At 40.6% G+C, this 20,999-nt stretch overlaps 2 protein-coding genes across 4 annotated transcripts in view; one reads left to right on the top strand and one right to left on the bottom strand.

The window, feature by feature from the left end:
- Positions 1–2,296, bottom strand: part of TBC1D19 (TBC1 domain family member 19) — a 46,741-nt gene extending 44,445 nt beyond the window's left edge. For both annotated transcript variants that reach the window (XM_027642831.1, XM_027642832.1), the window contains exon 1: positions 2,160–2,296. In XM_027642831.1, the coding sequence (XP_027498632.1) occupies positions 2,160–2,258 (99 nt within the window). In that variant the 5' untranslated portion in view covers positions 2,259–2,296. The remainder of the gene's footprint in view (positions 1–2,159) is intronic.
- The window catches only part of CCKAR (cholecystokinin A receptor), a 34,233-nt gene that overhangs the window by 6,435 nt on the left and 6,799 nt on the right, over positions 1–20,999 (top strand). The window contains exon 1 of one of the 2 annotated variants that reach the window (XM_027642834.1): positions 2,338–2,433. The exons of the other annotated variant lie outside the window; for it this stretch is intronic. The gene's annotated coding sequence lies outside the window, so the exon portion shown is untranslated. Of the gene's footprint in view, positions 1–2,337; positions 2,434–20,999 lie in introns of those variants that run through there. 2 annotated transcript variants of the gene reach the window in all.

Below are 20,999 nucleotides of genomic sequence, written 5' to 3'. Positions count from 1 at the left end.
TGTTAACCAGCAGACAAAAAACCCCATCACACCCTATCAATAAACCAGAGTTCAGGTGTGATGCACAGCAATAGCAAAGGTTTCATATTTGACAATGCAACTTCAGAAATACCCTGTGTAATGGGGGGGAAATCAAGCATTAGTTTAATACAGAGTGAAGCAAAATTCAGAAACCTTCCTAATTCTGTACAGCTGCAAATGGATGGACAAGAGAGAAGGGACCCACTGATATGGCCTTTGCACCTGCATAGAACAGCAATAATACAACCATCCAAGCATTGTAAATAAAACAAGTCTTCTGTACATGAACAAACATAAATGCATGCAAGGTCATTATAAAAAAGTCTGTATCAGGGAGAACATACAGAACATTCCTGGTAAACACAGTGTATTTTTGGCCCTTCTGATTTAAACTGCAAGATCCAAAAGGAAATTCATTTGAGAAATCCCCTAGTTGATGCATACATAAACTTTGCAGTCTTTCAGATCACTACACTGAACTATAGCTCTGATTTAATCTTCTATTAGAAACTCTTTAAACACCTACTCTTAAGAATCAACTTGAATATTTGTTGCCCTGTTTATTTTCTTTCCCCTTAGCACTTCATGTGACCGGAATGATCCTCTGACCTATATAAATACTTTTTTTTTCTTCTTTACAAGACATTTGTAAAACAGTGCTCTGCAAAGCTACCATGACAGGTTTGACCGTGGCCATTACACTGTGTTATATTTATTTTATAGGTTACCTTTACACTTTGATTATGCACAGGTTCCACTTGTATTGAGTAAATTGATACGCTATCGAGTCGGGGAGGGATTTAGGCCTTCACTGCCCTTTCAGACACCACCCACCACCACGGAAAGGCACTGCCCAGGTCCCCAGTGCCCAAAATGGCTCTATGAAACAGTCACCCACCAGCAGCACTTAAACACCCCACCAAGTCCTGACTATGCCAAGCTTCTCCCAGTCTCAAAACAAACTTGCCAAGTATCAAATGACAGTGAAGCCAGGTCAAGGATAAAAGAATGTGTGCAGAGCTGAGTACAAACAGGTTTTATTTAAGCACTAGCAGAGTTGTTAAAAGAGAGCCTTGTTCACTGCCTGTACTGAGGACAAGGTCTTGAACTTGCCTCTCCACTCCTCATGTCAGGCTACTTGGGATGCTGAATTCCCCAACATTCAGCAGAACCCAACCTCTAAACTCCTCTGTAATTCCAGACCCCCTCAGGTCACACACATTTGCTTGTTTACATACTTAGAGAGCACAGCCAACAGGAGCAAAGCAGACACACACTTATAAAAGCATTTAGGGACCAAATCAGCAAATTTAAACACAAAACAAAAGACACAAAAGGCACGTAGTGATGTCACCTGCTCTGGAAAGCTTTAGGGACATTCAAAGAGGAAAATCATGTTTCATTTAAAAACACAACAAAACTAAGGCAGATAAAAAAAAGGGTACAAGTTTAAGCAATGTTTACCCAAAAAAAAAAAAAAAAAGCAACCCACAAGATTTTACAGAACCCAACCCAACATATTTCAATAATGCACAATAATTACTATAGCTCCACGACTATGTTATTATGATTATGAAAACTGATGCAATTTTAATCTGAAACATCCTAAATTAAATTCAGCTGAAATATGAAAATCTTGTTTCAAGTGCAGATAAGGTACTAAATACAAAAGGTAACTGTTTTCTCGGCTAATAAAATGTACTTTTACGCGTGTTTTTTGTTTTCACTTCCTTTCACCTAATCCTCATTTCCTCACGGGCACTAGGGGAGCGGGGGGTGGGGGAGCGGCATTTAAAGCTTTCCAAACGGAAGATTAAAAAAGCAATTCGTTTCAGGACCTATATTTGAAGCAGTGAGATTTCAGAGGGATAGTCTTCATATTCCCTGCGAAATCCTTCGGTCCCAACGGGAGACACTGTAAACACGGCTCCAGAAGCCAAATACACCACTCGGCCCCGCCGGGGTGGGAAAGAGGGAGGGAGAGGAGGAGGGGAGAGGCGCCGGGAGCTCCCGGGCCCCCCGCCCCCGGAGGAGGCCACACGGGCCGGGCCGGGGGCGACAACCGGGAACAAAGCGCCGGGGAGGGGGAGCGCGATAGGGAGGCGAACGCGAGGGCCCAGCGGCAGGTCGGGGCTCACCCGGGCCTGTCGCTCCAGCTGTGAGTGGAGGCTGGAGCCCTGCAGGCGCTGCACGACCCTGGCGATGGTGAGGGACAGCCCGCGGTCCGGGTCCAGCATCGCGGCCCCCGCCCCGCCCGGTCCGGCCGGGCCGCCTTCGCCGCCGCACCGCCCGTTACCCGGCAACGGCGGCGGCGGGCGCGCTCCCGCGGCCGCGGCCGGACGGGAAGCGGCACCGCGCTGAAAGGTTCCCCGCCGCCGACGTGTCACCGTTAAGGGGAAGGAAAAACCCAAGGTTTGTAAATGCTGGTGGTCGAAAGGAAGGGCAGAAGTCAGAGGGTCCGCAAAGAATCAGAAATTTTTATTAGTAAATTACTGGAAATTGATGTGTTAGTCTCTGACGTGCACACGGCAGTGGGTTTTGGATAAAGAGGTAGGATGAAAGGGAATAAAGAAAGAGAGAAATTAAAGAGGAGGAGGGGGAGAGAGAAAGAGGGAGAAAAGGGAAGGAAGGAAGGAAGGGAAGAAAGGAAGGAAAAGAAAGATCATCACTCCTGTTCCAGTGTCTTAATTCAGCTGCTGGGATGTCCATGGGTGCCACCTAGGTTTGGGGGGATACCTGTTTATGGACAGGTTTTGCTACCCTGAAGATACATTTCTTGTTTTCTATACAAATTAGTTATCATCCATTCTTTCAGGCCTTTCTGAAAATGGTTGGAGTGCTTTGGTGGTCTTTGGTGACCTTGATCCCCCCCACCCCCCCCAGTCCATGCCCACTTCTTGGCTTCATTCCTTCACTTGTGCTGTACTTTGTTGTGCTTATCTCCAGGAACTACAACAAAGACATTTGTCCCAGAAAAGTCCTGCCCTATTTCTGCATGGCCTCCTTCTCCAGTCACAACCTCTTCTTTCTCACGGCCTGTTGGTACCAACAATCTTTGTCTGTTAGTCCCAACAGTGCTTGGTTGGATCTACAGCCATCGGCTGTTGGTGTTCGAGACATACACGTTAGCCCTGTATCTTCCGGGATTCTACACCACCTCTCCCCTGGCACCTGGCAGGCTTTCTCCAGCCCATGAGCTGTGCACACACTGGGTTGGATAAGGCTTGCCTCAAGCTCTCCTGGCAATCTCACATGTTGGTTCCTTTTCCTAAGTAAACATTTATAATGTATCATCACTAGAAATGAGCGTGAGGAAAGCCTATGTGTGGGTCTGGCTCTTCGGCCACGCTGGTGTTGGAGACATCCAAACACACTTGGGCTGCCGGCCCTGCCCTTCCCCCCAGCGGAACCTTCAGAGAAGTGTCCTCATCCTTGCACCCTCCAAGCCTGCTCCAGCATCATGTAACCAGTTAGGAGCATTCCAGGTCTGTCTTCACAACAAGTGACATAATCATCAGTACTTATGGCTCTATTAACCTGTCTGCCCTTGCTGTGGAAAGGACTAAACTTTACAGTCAGCTGTTGCACCTCAGCTGAGCTGCTGCAATCAAAAGCTGCAAGGCAGCATCTTCTCAAATTACTTCTCAGCTGGAGTTGATAGTGCACGGGCTTCAAACCCATTTCAGTGCAGTCAGAAAGAGAAGCTTAAAACCATCTTTAGCTGTGGTTTAAGTGGCTTTGCACTAGTGTGAGGTAACAGGATTCATATCATTAAAACTTGAGAGACAATTTAAAAAGCTGCTTTTCAGGTCCTGAAGTATCACATCCAGATGGTGTGAGCAGCAAATTCAGTCCCAAGGCTCCTTTCTGTGTGCTTCTTGAGGAGTACAAGTCAGCCCGTATTGGGGTGAAGTTTTGTTGCCCTCTTAAATATTTTACCCTTGTCTGCTCAGCATGGTGAGGCATTAATTCAGGCTCAATACCAGGAGCTGACGCAGCCTTCATTTAAGCAGAGCAGCTGTGCAGCACTATGTACACCTCACTAGGTGATGTAAATGCAAGGAAATTTCATCTGCTTAGTTCTTCTGGGAAAATCTATTCCTATGTGCATCAGTAACAGAACCATGTAAAAAAATTCTTACTTAATAAACTGATTTACTAAGTCAAAATACTAATTTTTAAAGTCCCAGAACAATTCATAAATAAGATAAGAGACGAGATAACACGGAAAAGCTGATCATTGTCCTCCAAAGCCAAGCATCAGTACCCATTTTCAGCTCTGAGGATGGCCTCTGTAAAACAAAGAATGTTTCAAGGTTCAGAAACATCAGGTGCAACTTCTTCACTGTTGTGAGCGACAGAGATGAGGAAATGATAGTTATCATCAGCTATGTTGATAGAAAACCACAACTAGATATAACGGATATAAAAATGCACCTGAACTTATCTATCTACAACCTGTTCTGACTTTTCTGTCAGCATTTCTGGATAAAATGAAGTTTAAAGAAGAATAGTAATAGAAGATCAGAGGTAAAAAGTTCTTTTATGAACTGTGCACAAACCTGAAAATGTCACTTATGCTAATCAAAATATTGAGGAGAGCTCGCTTCTCAATTCATGGATAGCATGGGGAAATCAAGTGCCCAATTGAATATCTATTCTGATTTACATCAAGTTTTCTGTCAGTTCTGCTCTTACATCCATGTATGAAGTTAGGGGCAATGGCAAGCACATTTTTTTTCTCCGTGGATTGAGAGTTAATGAAACTTTTGTCTACATTCCCAACCGAACAAGCATACAAGGTGTAATAGATTTCTGTGCTAGTTCATAAAAAAATTCTGCAACATGTTCCCATGGAGACGGTAGCCCTCCTCATATTGTTTTTTTGTTTTGTTTTGTTTGTTGTTTAAAAAAAAAATATGAGGAGGATCACTTGTTTGTTTGGGAACTTTACCTGCTAAGACAAGCACATGCAGAAAACCAAGGCATGACACTAAGCTCTGCAGGTCAGTGCCTAAAGTCCAGGCCTTTTACATTGCAGCTGCAAGTGTAAAAGGAAGCCCTCCCTCCTTGTCTGGCATAGTCCTCAGCAGCATTTTCCTTTCCAGTTTTTGTGAAAACCTGTAGACTTCCACAATGATGGCAATCTTACATGGCGTTTAGCAAGTGTGTTCGTTATCAGGACTGCTTGATATGTGAGGACTCAGAGATCTGGTACATTCCTGTTGGTAGCACAACACAGTGTCTGGCTGTTTTCCATGCTGTGGTCTGCAGGCACCACAATTGGCCAGATGGGAGGTTGTGGAGTGGGACAAGGCCATAACACCTTGCTGATTAGGAGTGTGAGTTCCCCTGCCTCTGGGGAATATGGGGAAATGATACATCCGGTGAATTTTGTGTGCAATGAAAAAGACTTTGCAGGTCTGCAAAAGCCATCCTTATCTCCGTAGGTCAAGAAAACAGGAGAAAAAGCTAATGTCAGCTGCAGATGACTACCTCTGCTCCAAGTCTGCCTTTGTTACCCCCTACATGTGCACATCTGTCACTCTTCATTCCTTGTTTTTCTAGTCTATTTCCAGTCTGGTTTCCTTCCTCCTATGCATTGGGTTTCTCTTTGGTCAGTTACATCTCCAGTATGGATAGGAAAACTTAGTTCTTGTAAATGCCAATCAAAGCTGAAAAGTAAGGCAACATAAAGAGATAATAATCTTTACAGAATCTCACTGAGGACTGTTAACAGCTTCTTGTATATCCTTACCATATCCAGTTAAGACTGCATACTTAAGTGAGTGCATCTTTTTTGTTTCCTTACAAGGAACTTACTGCATGCCAGCTGGAGAAAAAAGGGGTCATTGTTAAAAAGTATCACTTAAATAACAGGCATTGGCAGAAATCCCAAACAACTCTTTAGGCTGTCCCCCTGGTATCACATGACTGGTTTAATTTGGTTCGTGTGATAAGTTTTTGACAATTACTGCTTTTTTGTTGTGATTGAATTGCAAATAAGCAATTGCAGTACAGTCAGCATAGAGTGGTTTTATGATGTCCAGTACTGCATACCAGAGGTTTTATCAAGAGGCCTGGTGTTGGTGTCGTTGCTTTTCTGGTTTGAGTTGTTGGTCCTTCCCTCTCAGTGTCTCAGTCTTACACTCCTGAACACCAATTCTCTTCTGCATTGTACTCCTCCTCCATTTGCAGATGCAGTGCTCTACAGTGTTATATCTTTGTTTCGTGTGTTTTATGTCAAGTTACAGCACTTAGCTGTACCTCATACTGGTATCCCAAGTGTCTTTTATTAATCTGCCACTGCAGGTCGGGAAAGCATCAAGAATTTGGTAATGGAAAGTAAAAATTACATAGTCAGTTGGCTTGGCTTTTCCCATGCAATATGTTAGTTGAACTAATAAGAAAGAGGGCTGTCTGCAGGTATCACCAAAGGAGGCAGTGGCTTCGGATGACAGAGTAATGGGTGAGGGAAGTCAACAAAAATCCCAGCAGTCCCAATCACAAAATCCCAGCAGTCAACAAAATCCTAGCACTTCCAGTCAACTACTCACAAGACACTCAACTCCTAAGCAATTCACAGCACTCACACTGCCCTGATCCCACCTTCACCTTTCATCCTCTTGCTGCTAGAAATGCCAAGTCATGAAGCCTCCTCTTAGGGCTGCTTTCTCTGCTGGGGGAGCAGGGGTGGGGAGGGATTAGAGGGAGGAGACTGTCCCTTTACTTGTGCTGAGAGTGGGTGTCTTCATGCACTCAGAGCAGGGTAAGGGAAGGAGGTATGGTGCAGAATTGGACTCAGCATGCAATTTTAGGGACTTATTACAGTAGGTGAGCCACTTACCTTTCCTGGGCACCCTGACTGCCAGGGGGGTTAATGCTATCCACGGGGACCTGCACATTGCATTCACCCTGATAATGTATCATAAATACTGTGTAGATTTCCAAGTTATTCCCTTTTTCTTGTACTGCATGAGACACTCCCAGGAGGATGGCAGCATATGCAAACCCTAATGGCAGTTGGCATCAGGTGTAAGGATGGCTGCATCCAGATTAGCCAAGTGCTACAGAAACCCATGTTTAAAAACAAAACAAAAAAACCCAAAACAAAACAAAAATGCTCCCAGCCCAACAACTTTCTATTTTCTACTGAAACAAAAGGATAAGGTATTAGAGGAGAAAAAACAACAAACTTAAACAAAACCCACACATCCTCCCTACCCCCAAACCCCTCCAAATTTGCTTTTCTTCAGGCAGGGCATTTTTATCCCCTCTCAGGTAAACTGGATTTTTGTGTTGTTGGTTTGTGGTTTTTTTATCTAAAGTGCTATTCCTGTCCAAACTTTCATTTCTTCTTTCTCCACTTGGAACCATTTTAATTTGTGAGGGTTTGAAACCCATAACCCCTAATCATCAATCTCAAGCCATTAGCAGAACTTCACCTGTGCTCTGAAGTGTCAGGTTCCAACAGCTGTTCCCTGAATTTCTAATCCAAGCAGATTCTTTAAGAGAACGTCATATTCAGTCTTTTATTCAATATGCTCACTTTTTATATTAAAGAAATGTGTATTAAACTTTAATCTCAGTTATGGACCAACCCTGCAAACTCCCCTTCATAACATCCACTGTTTTCCCTGTGCAGTCAGAACCATGATATATTGTTTGGAGCTGATAACAAAGAGGTGTGACAAATAGAAAGTTCTGTCAGTGAGTCACCCTCATCACTTTCAAGCTTTATTCAAATTGCTGCCCAAAAAGTGATGGTGTATATTTTTAAAAGTTCCAATGGAGTAATGAAGTTCCTGTGGAGTACTGAGAATTTTTTTTTTTTGCCCCAATAACACTGATGGAGTCTGAAGAATGTAGGAAGCTTAGTTATCAGGGCAGAAAACATCTTTTATTGCAGACAGTTGTTCATGAGAAGTAATGTATTTTATCTAATACATGGCTTAATTTGAGAGCTAGACTCTGACTACCAATGATGTCCAGGATTATCAGTCTAGTTTTAGGGGTTTCAAGTTGCTTCAGGTTCTTGATTTTAGGTAATTTCCTACCAGACCTTAGATTTAGATAGGTATAAGCCTCCCTAGAGATGATCATAATATCTGTTACTGGTACTTTTTAATAGCATTGCTGAGTCATAGCAGGAACTGTGAGTTATCAAATATGTAACAAAAGTAACCATGTACGAGTTTTTCTAGTGTTATTAGATTTGGTCCATTTTTCATGTGTTTTATTATTAGTCAAGTGACACGGCTTTTAGCAGTAAGATTCTGTACCTTCTAGTTTGTAAAATCCTATGTGCACACTTACCATGTATTAAGATATAATTATACAGATGTAGGATTTCTTGGACTTAAAACAGAAATGGAGTCTTTCGATCTAGATACACATTGAAAAGAAACACATGCTGAATCACAAATGCAGTTTATATACTGAGTAGTTTATGCACTTCATGCATGGCATGTATTTTATAGCTTACTCAGCTACTTCTTTTAAGGTTTTTGCAAACTTTAACTAATTGGTCTGTAAGCAAGAAATGCACTAAAAAGAACTGTCTCAGTAGATTCTTAGTTAACATCTCCAGGTTGGAGTCTATCAGTATGTGGATATGCTAGGGTGGGATTCTGTGTTTTTTTCAAACCTATTGAGTCCAGTCCATGTGATCTAAATACCAAGCAGAACCTGGGTTTTCTCTGTCACAAGGAGTATTCCCTTTTTAAAAATAGAACCAGTCTGATCGAGTGGGTGGCATCCCTGCCCTTGGAGCAGGGGTTGGAACTAGATTATCTTTAAGGTCCCTTCCAACTCAAGCCTTTCTATGATTCTGTGAAAATATCTAAAAATATATGTGTGATGATGTTTTATTACTACTATTTAAAAATATCAAAACCTCTGATTTTTTATTTATTTGTTATACAGCATTGAGCATTACTCCACTGAAATAGCTTCTTGATGCTATATGCTACTTATTGCAGTAGGGAAATTTGTCTTCTGTGGAAAATGTAATAAATGTTTTAAGGTAGTCTGTTATGCTTTAGTTCACTGCCTGAATTATATACAATTTATTACAGAGTCATATCAGTGTGTGTTGCAAGTCTTCAGCAATCAGCAGGCTGCCTTGGATAGACTGTTTAGTGTCTAGTTCATAGCTGCCTTCTCCTTAATCTTTAAGAAGTAGAACTATAAACTTCAGTGCCAGAACAAGGATCTCTTCTTGGGTACCTTTTACTCTTCTGAATAAGATTTACTGACAATTAAAGTGGATTAATCCTTTCTCTTTTTGTTTGTTTTTGGTTTGGTTTGGTTTGGTTTGGTTTGGTTTGTGGGGGGTTTTTTTAAATTTTGGCTTGGTTTGGTTTGGGTTTTTTATGTGAAGTGTTAGTATGTTGTTTGGTTTCCTTGTCTGAAAGATTTTCAAATAGAAGATTCAAAAGGGAAGAATAAACCAAGAGGAACTAGAAACAAACTCCTATAGAGTTTTTGTAATTCTTTCCTGGTGGTTATGGTTAACCAGCTACCCTAACTGTTCAAAGGAGTTGAACAGTTCAACTGTTCAAAGGAGTTCAAATTAGTGCTCTAATTTGGGTCATGGAGGTTTTTACTTTCATTATGGAGACTTTTCAAATATCCTTTACCTTGATTTTTGCTTCCTTAACTTGATATCTGCTCTGTTGGAAAGATGGCTGGAAGTGCCACAAAAAGGAAATGCTGAATGAACTGAACATAGCAAGCAGAACCTTCATAAGTTTCTTACAGTTTTGTCTCCACTGATGGTGCTTCCCTTTTCCTGCATGGACAAATGCCTTATATCATCGAAAGGGAGCACTGGGCACTGAATAATTATCATTTATCATCACCAACTATGGAATGGAGTCTTTTCTGATAGATCTCATGCTATGGTGGGGGCCTAAAGAATCCTGTGTTGAATATAATACAGTCGTCCTGTAGTAGTTCAAAAGAGATTAAGTCAAAATGTAAAACTGAGCCCTAATTTCTAAATACCATTTCTCTGTTTACATATAGGAATATATTATTGCAGAAATGATCTGAAACATTGACTACTAATCCTGCCTGTTACAAGAATTGTTGTGCTTATATAAAACACAACTAAATGATCAAGTTTTTGCTGTGGGAATAAGTTCATCATGACAGAATGCTCAAGAATTCACCTGAGAAAGAGTGGAACAGTAAGATGGAAGAACACACATATGTAAAACACAGCTCTGAAGGCTGGATTCAGAGCCGTGTAGTGGAAGCTACCCTGCTTTCACTGAACCAAAACATACAAATTAATATACACATCTGCTTAAAGGAAAAATTACATGAAAATGTTATGCACAGCTCTAGGGAGCACAGACAAACCCAGATGATTTGATTTCAGATGAAACTCTGCACACTGAAAGCAAAAAAATTAAATATACAAATGCAGTTAGGTTTTGTGTTTTGCACATAAAAAATTGTATTACTTTGTTAATTAAAAGGGTACAGGGTTGAATCTTACAATGTTGCAACATGTTCCCAGAAAGAATATTAGAAAACATTCACAAAGGTCGTAGTGCTAAAGGGCTCAGGAAGGGTTAGGATAATTTGTATTCATTGCAAAAAAGAAAGAGAGGAGACAAGTTATGAAGCTGATAAACCAAAAAGTGTACAGCCTAGCAGAAACTATGAGTCATTAATATGAGTAAGCAGTCACATAGCAATGTAATTTATCATTGATCACTTTTGTTCTTCATAGGAAGGACCCCTGTGGCCGACATTCCTACCCACTGTTTACCAAAGGACCTATTTCCCAGAGCAGACTGGATAAGGGGTGCTCCCAGATTAAATAAATATATGGATATACTCTGGTAGTTAGTGTGGATAAAAATTTCCTGAGTTTTGTCTGAAACTGCATTGAGGCTTGCACTCATAGAGAGTAGAGCAGGGTAAATTTCTGCTGGGTAGTGTGTAGTGTCACCCCAAAATACAGAAATAAAATACCTCATTGGATTTGTTCAACAATGGAAGGGCTTTTCATTTTGGGAAAATTAGGCTAATGATAAAAGTAGCATAATAAATGTTTAGATCAAAGATGTGACACATAAGCCTATACTCTCCACATAAATATTGACATACAGGGAAATAATAGCAGGAGATCATCACAGAATCATAGAATATCCTGAGCTGGGAGGGACCCAGCAGGATCATTGAGTCCAAATCCTGGCCAGATGCAGGACACCCCAAGAGTCTCACCATGTGCCTGAGAGTATTGTCCAAATGCTTCCTAAACTCTGTCAGGCGTGGTGCTGTGACCACTTCCCTGGGGAGCCTGTTCCAGTGCCCAACCACCCTCTGGGTGAAAAACCTTTTCCTGATATCCAACTTAAACCTCCCCTGATTCAGCTTCACGACACCGAGTCTTTGAAGGAAGGTGCCTTTAATATGTAGCTAATTTTTTTCTTTCCCAAATATAACTGTGAAGATTTGCAACAAGAACATGAATGGGAATATGAAAGACTTAAAATAGCTATAGAGCAGGTTTGGTACAGAATTTGGAGGAGAAAAAATATGTATGGATATGTATTTCATAATCAAATATTCACCTATTTTGGCATCATTATGCAGTGATTTAGGACACCAAAATCCCCAAATATCCACAGCCATGCAATGGTTTTAACTTTCAGTGAAATTTAACTGTGATGTGAGTTAATATACTTTTTTAAAAATTCAAAATATTATTTTTTAAAATAATATTCTTGTGCAGTATGATACTACTAGCTTTCATAACTTCATCCAAGAGGCACAAATCTTTGAGACTTAGCCATTTATTTCCTCCTTAGAACTGGATATAACACCACTCTTGAAGGTAATGGTCCCAGCTCAGTTGCGTGGCCTAAGGGGTGAACACTCTGTACTTGAGGTGCCATTTGCAAATTCACAGTTTTAGTTAAGTTGGCTTAAAAGAGGAGAAAACTACACACAAATAGGATGGCAATAGGTAAAGAAGCACTCATGAGGATGCACAGAAGAAGAAACAGAAGGAAAGAAGTTGTTGTCATGTCACTAACTAAATGAGCCACCATGTCAGGATGACAGAAAAAGCATAAGCAAGGAATAATACTGTTTTGTTTCTCATTCCCCTGTTCTCATAAGGGAAATGAAATCTACTACCTTCTTGATAAGTAAGCTGGATTTCATAAAAATATATCAATTTATACTGCCAGTTTCTTCTCAAACAGCATTACATCTGTAAGGCCTTGGATATGTAGTAACACACATCAGAGCAGAAGAACAAAAGTCTCCTGTCATTTTAGGTTGAATAATATTGTGTGTGTCCTGCCATCTACTCCTCTTGAAAAATAAAATGAAGATTTATTTAGCAATTTATATCAGATCTCATTTTTTAGAATTTATTTGAAAATTTTCCACAGAATCAAACTTTAAATTTCCAGCCTTCTCTATGTAAGATCTTGTGAAAGAGATATTCTGGTATGAAATGACTCAGTTGAACAGCAAATGAAATAAATAGTGTGTTACTTTTTATTTTACCAGAGCATTCCCATTTGACTTCTAATAACAACTTTCATGAGCGGTCATTGAGAATTAAGTGAAAACTTTGGGGAGGTCTGTCTTTACAAAGTATAAAATTGCAGCTGACACTTCTGGCTTTCCAACTGAAATGTAAATTAAAATTAAAGAGATAAGATCACTGTTAGATTATGAATTGAGCAAGATTATACTTAGAGTACTGCCGAGTTTAAAACCAGAGTCAGTTAAAGTAGGATCTGGGAGCATTTCAATGGCATATCACTTAAAATATTTAAAAAACCCTTTACTTGCCCCAGCAATTTAAGTAAGCAAAGCTTGCAAAAACAAAATACAAATTTTTACTGATCTTTTATCATTATCTCATGCAAAATAATATTCCTGCTTCAATTTATTCATTTTTCTCATGTCGCAGGATTGCAAAATGAATGCATTAGACTAAAAGGAGAACATTGGGTAGGTGTCCAAGAAGGGGCAATAATCCAAGAAGTAGCCACAGTTTGTGTATGGTCTGTGACTGTTCTGCACTGCTTTGTCTGTACAAAGCACACTTAGCAGCAGTGCAGTTGATTACAGAAAGGGCCAAACCAGTATGCATGAAATTGCAAATGGGAGAGATTGACTTCATGCACACACACACAAATACGATTAAGAGATCATCCAGATTAGCTGCAAATTTTCAAATGTTTGTTAAAGCAAAATCAAGAGTGCATAATGTAATTTTTCTATATACAAGGATTACATGCCAAATATCCAACTTCTGATATGTTTGATTTATAAGCCCCGGATAACTGGGGACACCATAGCAGCCTAACTGAGTCTGGCTCTATCAAAAAGTGAGTGTAGAGAATTCAGAGCAGAATTTGTCCTTCGACTTTTGTTTCTCCTATCTTTTGAGAGTTGAGTCTTCTTGGCAGATTTAAAACAGTTTTGTAATGTAAGCAAAGACTAAACAATGAAAATTAATTTAAAACATACATACTTTCAGTCACATTAACTCCCTGCACAATGTAATGTTATATAAACATGGGCAAATAGACCAAACTAACTATGGGAATTGTTCCTCAGAATGTGTTTTCTTAAGAATTATATAGACAAAAGCGTGGCAAGTAAGGCCAGCAACAGTATCGTTTAACAGCCCATCTGTGCTGAAACTCTGGAAATTATTATTTTTAGTGTTTCAATATTTGCATAATGTTTTGAAATCACTATCAAATACTTCCAGAACAGCTTAGCACAATTGAAATAAATAAGAGTATTTATCACTATGGACTTGACTTGCCTCTCTCAGTTTCTCAAAAAATTGTAACTGACAGCTTTCTACATCCAGTTATTGGACAGCATTATACCCACCAAAGAAGTCCAAAGTGCAAAGAGAATTTAGCTAATTTACAAATAAAGATGAGTGTTCCCGAAATTAAGTCCTAGAACAGAACTTCAGCTGGGGTAAATTGTCTTTAGTCCTGAAGGTCTCCTTGTACCTCGTCTTATTGGGTTCAACAATTAGTCCAACCTGTCAGCTAGCAGAGGTCCATTTATACAAAAAAACTGGCCTGGAGATTGTTGCAGTAAAAGAACAATAGTCAAACAATAAAGTGCATAATTGAGTACAATAAAATGCAGGCCATGAGCCTAATTTAAAATCTTACTTTCATTATATAGATCCCACAGCTTGAAGTGGGCAACCTGTCATCTTGCTGTCTGAGTACCCTTCCATGCAAAATCAGAACAATGGGAAAACAACAAAATTCTAGCCATCACACAGTCTTTTGCTTTTTTTATTAGATCAAAGTGCTACTTTGGTTAAGTATTTTGAAGGAGGGAGTGTTGTTTCCTTTTGGGGCTTGCTGGGAAGAGTTTATAGGGGACAGTAGCTGTCTATTTTTTACCAGTAGTAATGGTAGAAAGGTCTTCTAAAGGAGAAAGATTTTGTAATACCTTCTAAAATTTTTGCTCTTTATCCCCACTTCCTGATTTGAATTGTCTCAACTAAAATTCATATTCATAATTCAGTTGTTGAGAAGAGATTTAGCCAGTGAGTTACCCTGTAAAAAGCGAGGTTATGTGCCCCTCTTCAGCTACTGAATAACAGAGAATTTATCAAAATATAATAAAATTGTATGTTCCATTTCTTGTGTAGATTCGTACAAATTTATGCCATTCTAGATGACTGCTCGTAGAAAGTTAATGTTTCCTGTAAGAAACTGAAGCTTTCAAGAACTACTTGTTGATTAATTCTTCTTATGTAAGTGTAATTTTCAGTATTTGTCTAATAGAGACAATGCTTTTCTTGCTTCCCATAGCTTGGGTTCCCTTAAGACAACTATTACATGAATCTTAGGAACTCAGATGTCAATGAATAAATTTTGGTAGTATTACCTTAAAGATATTTATCGTGAAGAGATAACAAATAGAAACTGGTACTCCTCTAAAAATGTAGATGTTAGGTGAAATGTCATGAAACAGAAAGTAATTTCTGTCTGTACATAGTAAGATACACAAACTTTGGAATCTTAAATTAAAGCCCTGGCTTCAGACATGCTGGTACCAATTCACTCATCATCTGGCTTTCTCTATTTCCTCTCTGCCAACTGCACAGCCAGTCTCTTAATGACTTAGTTGGTGTTGTGAAACTAACATCTCTTTATCTAATTCTGCGGAAAAGTGGAAATCTATTTGATCTTAACGTTATGAAGGTAGCATGGCTTCTTTTGAGAGGAGTGTGTCTGACAGCCGCAGTCAGAAAAGGCTGCCTTTCTTTTCCCAACTCTTCCACTCTCCCATTGAGTGGCCTGTGCCAAATATTTTGCTTCAGTTTTTCATCTTTAAATTGAAACTCATAGTGGCTGCAGTTAGCATAACTAACTTCTTTAATATACCTCTGTGACATCTACTAATGAAAATCTCTTGTAGTAAAATAGTGGTGACTCTCTGTTATGTACCTAACTGGAATCTTAAAATAAAACATTATGGTTCTCAATTGTTACAAGTGAGGGTTTATTTAGCAGCTTGTTGCAGTTTTGAGCTTTGTTAAGGAGTTGAGTACCGTCAAGAACAGTTATACCAATTTGTTACTGACAGTATAACATATGGAGACTGTTTCTGGTGACAATCCCTGATATTTTATCTGTTTGTTACAAACCATGTGTTATAGGTTATAAATCTGAGAGAGAAATTTTTCTTTCCCTGCTTCCCTGTAAGAGAAACAGAGTTCGAATAGGGAAGGGGGAAGGGAATCAATTAGCCTTGCAGAAGAAATGGCTGGCCAGGCTGCATTCCATGCTAATGGCCCATTGAATGCTGGAGTGAGGGGGGGAAGGTTTTTGAGATTTAGGGAGCTGGCCGCCCAGACAGAGGACAGGTCAGACCATGGAGTTCTTTTGCCAGGATGGGGTCAGGGATTGTGTCCGGGCATTTCTGAAGGAAAAGCCTGGGAGCCAGTCTTCCTGGTTCTTTCATCCTGGTGAGGCCTGACCACCGTCCCTGTGCCGCCACTGCCTCGTGACTCCAGCCGGGACCTACTGGGTTTTTTTCATCAGAAAGATCTGTGCTTGCTGGGGGAGAAGGGGAGAGTCTTGGAACACCGTCATCTGGGAACGGTGAGTCCCGTAGGGGTGAGCTGCTTTTCCTTCTGCCTTTCTCCCATTGGGGGGAAGGGTTACTATTTTCCTTTCGGCTTCTCCCGCGATCTGAGACCAACCCCCCAGACCCCTCTCCCCACGTGGTGACTGCCAGAGCCCAACAGCGCCCCCTGCAGGCCACAGTTAGGACTGCGCTAAAGGACAGAGAAGTATTCATTCAGACCCTTTTTGTTTGGTTTTTTTTTCTAGGATTACTGTCTAGTTTTTTTGTGTTCTGTTACTGTTTTGCCAACATACATATATCTTTTAATAAAGCGTTGTTATTTCTTCTGGGTTTTTTCCACTCTTCCTCGATTAAAGCCCTTAATTTTGAATTTACAATTGCTGGAGAGAGAAGTTTTGGTCTATCTCGTAACACATCCTCTTTAGTAAACATTCCAGTCTTATCAGACTGCGACACCATGTTGAGACTGTACCTCAGAGAAGTCTCAGACAACTGGTGCCTCAGAATACGTGATGGATTTTGGCTTTGACTGATGCTGGTCTAGTATGCAAAGCTATGCTCAAAGGAGCCCATTAATGGTACCAACACCTGTTGGTATTATTATAATCCAAATAAAGAGACCTCTTGGGACATGTGTTGAGGCAGGTTAGTTGTCATGAGGTTTTAGCACCCACAGTATAAGGGTATGCAGGGCTATCTCCTTGCAACTCTAGCTTGAATCATGAAATGTTTTTTTCCTGGCAAACTAATATTCATAGGGTGAAGGGAAAAAAAAGAGAGTTGTACAACCCCATGTATAACCTGCAAAAGAACCAGACACCTTTTAAAAATACTTATATTCCTCTTTCAGGGGTGTGTATTCATTCCTCATAGCACTTATGCATCAGTTATGATAATCCATGAAAAGAAGGGTCAGCTTCAGTTGTTCAGCAAGCATTGATGTAACTTCTGCCCTCAATTTTTAATAGTTAGTTAGAGGGCCAGGTGTATGGAGAGAGGCAATGCAGCTGACCCCAGTGGTAGGCTGGGGAGTGGCAACATGAGTCGCAATGTGCACAGTAAACCATGTAGGAGGAATGAGTAGATAATGACTCATCCCTGACCTCAGTAATGGCATCTTACTGACTGTCACAGAGTGTCAGAAGGATTTTTATGTGAACTTATGTTTCACTGGACAAATCTTTTACACATATTTCTTTGAAACTGTTTCCCTAAATTTTATACAACACTTACATAACAATCTCTGGAGCAAAAGTGAGTTTCTGGCTTTTCTTTCACCCTGAAAGTGCACAGAAACTTTAACACGATTATGAAATTGGACCTGAAGATTTACAGAGACAATATCACAGAATCACACGATCAACTACGTTGGAAAAGACCTCTGAGAACATTGACTCCAGCCTATGATCTAACACCTAACAACATCTTGTCAACTAGACTGTGGCACTAAGTGCCACATCCAGTCTTTTCTTAAACACCTCCAGGGACAGTGACTTCACCACCTCCCTGGCCAGCCCATTCCAATGCCCAGTCAACCTTCTTGTGAAGAACTTTCTCATGTCCAACCTAAACCTCCTCTGGTGCAGCTTAAGACTATGTCCTCTTGTCCTGCTGGGAGAAGAGACCAACGCCCACCTGGCTACAGCTTCCTTTCAGGTAGTTGTAGAGAATGATGAGATCTCCCCTGGAGTCTCTTCCTCTCCAGGCTGAACAACACCAGCTCTGTCAGCTGCTCCCCACAGGACTTGTGCTCCAGACCCTTGACTAGTCCCATTGCCCTTCTCTGGACACATTCCAGCACCTCAAAATCCCTCATAAATTGAGAGGCCCAGAACTGGACACAGTACTTGAGGTGTGGCCTCACCAATGCCGAGTACAGGGGAAGAATCACTTTCCAAGTCCTGCTGGCCGCGCTGTTCCTGATACAGGCCAAGATGCCATTGGCTTTCTTGGTCACCTGGGCACACTGCTGGCTCATGTTCAGCTTCCTGTCAATCCAAATTCTTAGATCCCTTTCTACCTGGCTGCTCTCCAGCCACTCTGTCCCCAGCCTGTAGCGTTGCATGGGGTTGTTGTGGTCAAAGTGCAGAACCCAGCACGTGGTCTTGTTGAACCTCATCCCACTGGCTTTATTCATCCCATTCATCAGAGAGCCTAAACATTGAACATAAGTCACAGCCACCATCTGGGAAGCCCCATTTCCTCCGTTCTGAGGAAGGTGGTATGAAAGGCTGACTGGATGCCCATGAAGGCATCAGGGCCAGCTGTATTACATCTCACAGGTAGGTCAGGTAGGTGGTACTGCAAACATCCAAAAAGTCAAACACTATGAGTTGGCACTTCAAAAGAAAGAAAAGTGGTCAACCCCCAAATAATTTAAAAGATACCTTGAAATGTGTCCACATGAAATATCATCATTGAAGATCTGTGCATTTATTCCAGGCATTTATTAAGCAACATGACATGTAATATGTGACATCTGGAGAAGCCCTACAGACGCAGCAGGAGCACCTTGTTTGCCTTTGATCCCATCTGCAGTTGGTGAATTGTATTTCAGAAATACCATTTCTGAAGGTACAACAAGATGCTCTGAAGTAAATTCCATCATTATGTTATCGAGTTCTGATGGGCGTGATATGAACTGTTTAATTGCAGCTACTGTGAGACACTGACAGGACTCAAGCTCAAATCACTTTGAAAAAGCTTACAAAAAATGTGTTCCTGAGAATTTTGTGTGTTCTCCAGAAGTGTGGGCTAATCCTGATCTCCCTGTAGGTTCTGCCTGTGTGAATAATACCACTGAATCAGTGGCCTAATGCCAGCATAAACCTGGCAAGTGAGAACAGAAGTCGACCATGACTTTTCATAGATGTTTTTTCTAGTTAGTTTATGATATTTCATTTGTCAGGACAAGAAAAGACATGGTAACAAACCCAAAGTGGGACACAAGATAAAGATAAGCTTTTCCAAATTCATAATTTTACAAGTGGAATTTCATTTAAATTTAAGTAAAGATCTTTATCAAATTAATGAAAAAACAGAACAGCTTATTCTTCAGGGAAAAAAAAAAATGAGGCAACTGTAAATTGATGCGGCTTGGTTTGGGATGAGAAGAGATATATACACATAGCAGGAAATGACCAAGCACAGCAACTGTTTTGGCTGCAAAGCCAGTGTGTTCAATATTTGACATTACAGGGGGGAAAAGGATTAAGGCTAAAATTACAAGAAAAATAAAAAGATTCTTTTGTGACAGGGATTAGGAAGCCTCCTTCGAATATAGGGAAAGAAATTTTGTATACTTTTGTCTAAACTATCTACACAGGCACATTAAGGTATCTAAATTATTTCTTAATTACAAAACCAATTTTATTAATAAATTATTGTTATAAATAAAACAGCCAGCTCAAAGGAAGTTCTTCCCTAAAACTTCCAACATCCCAAATAATGCATGATTATGTTCAAGTGGGACAGACATTTGATCATCAAAAATGATCAAAATAATTTTTGATTCTCCTAAATAATAAAATTACATCTGTGATTAGCAAGCATTTCATTAAAACCATCTCCTCTTTTTTTCCTCTCCAAAAGTTTACAGGGAGACAGTGAGATGATAGTGATCTGCATGGAGAATGATCTGTCATGAAATTAGCTAAAAGGATTGGAGAGAAATGATATTATAAAGGCAACTCAGAACTGCCCAAACATGAGGAGTATTGGCTGTACATTTGAGTAAATCTGTGCAAAAAATAAATGCTATAAAAACAAAACTCTTTGATCTTGAAATGTTTCATGCAGAAATTGACTCCAAGAGGGGAGTCAAGAGTTCATAGCAAATTCTTACTCATTTACTCTGGCAATTTAACCATCAGATGCTGAATCCAGCTCAGCCCAGGACCAGATGGTATTCATCCAGAACTTCTAAAGGAAATAGTAAAATTATTAAACATGACGTACAATCTATTGTTTAGAACTACACTGTTGCCAGGAGCAAAAAATAGTGTAAATTTGATGACAATGTTTAAAAAGGACTCCAGGGGAACTAAATCCTTGGAATTATGAGCCAATCTGTAAGCCTGGCACTCACAAAAAGAAAACTGGTGAGGACTGTAATAACAGATAAAAATCTCTGGACACATGGTCTGCACAAATTTACCAAGGAAAGCTGTACCTTACAGATTTAGAGTTCTGAGCATGTGAACAGAATGATCCAGTTTTAACAGTAACTACACAGTTGCTGGGATTTGCACAAGATATCATTCCCTCACTCATTCAGCACCTGCTTTTGGTTGAAATTAGTACCCTCTGGAGTCAATCATAGCTCACCACCGCTGTACTCTCTGCTCATTTGCTGTCTGCACAGTACATGGCTGTGCTGAAAAGCTTCACAGGACAAGCTGCAGCCAACACAGCCTGGCTCAGTTTACCTCTTTGTTGACTCCATGAAGCCTCCAGCCATGGCTGCTGGCCTCATTGGCTTCATCCATCTTGTATGTCCTTAGGAAACATGTCTTGACACTGTAGTGGACCCATCCCTTGGGATGGGGCTCAGTGAGGGGCTCCTGAGGAAGCTGGTCCTTCACATTGTCCCACATAAATATTTGAGACCAACAAGAGAGACATGCACTGACTTTACAGTGTTTATTGTACTGCCCTGCAGCCCTGGCCAGCCTCTCACCCTGCTCACAGCAAGTGGGACCACGCAGTGGTATGGACCACTGATGACTAGCTGCATCCAGGACTCCCAGAGGCAAAAGGGATAATTGAGATATTAGAACTTTAAATGTTACTTTTCAATCTACTCCCCTACACACCCATTCCCATTATATTCACACTATAAAGCAAAGCTGGCAAGACTG

Source organism: Corapipo altera, unplaced genomic scaffold, assembly GCF_003945725.1.
Source record: "Corapipo altera isolate COAL_440 unplaced genomic scaffold, ASM394572v1 22, whole genome shotgun sequence".
Taxonomy (NCBI): Eukaryota; Metazoa; Chordata; class Aves; order Passeriformes; family Pipridae; genus Corapipo; species Corapipo altera.
The sequence above is the reverse complement of the archived record's forward strand: the minus strand, read 5'-3'. Positions and strand labels throughout refer to the sequence as shown.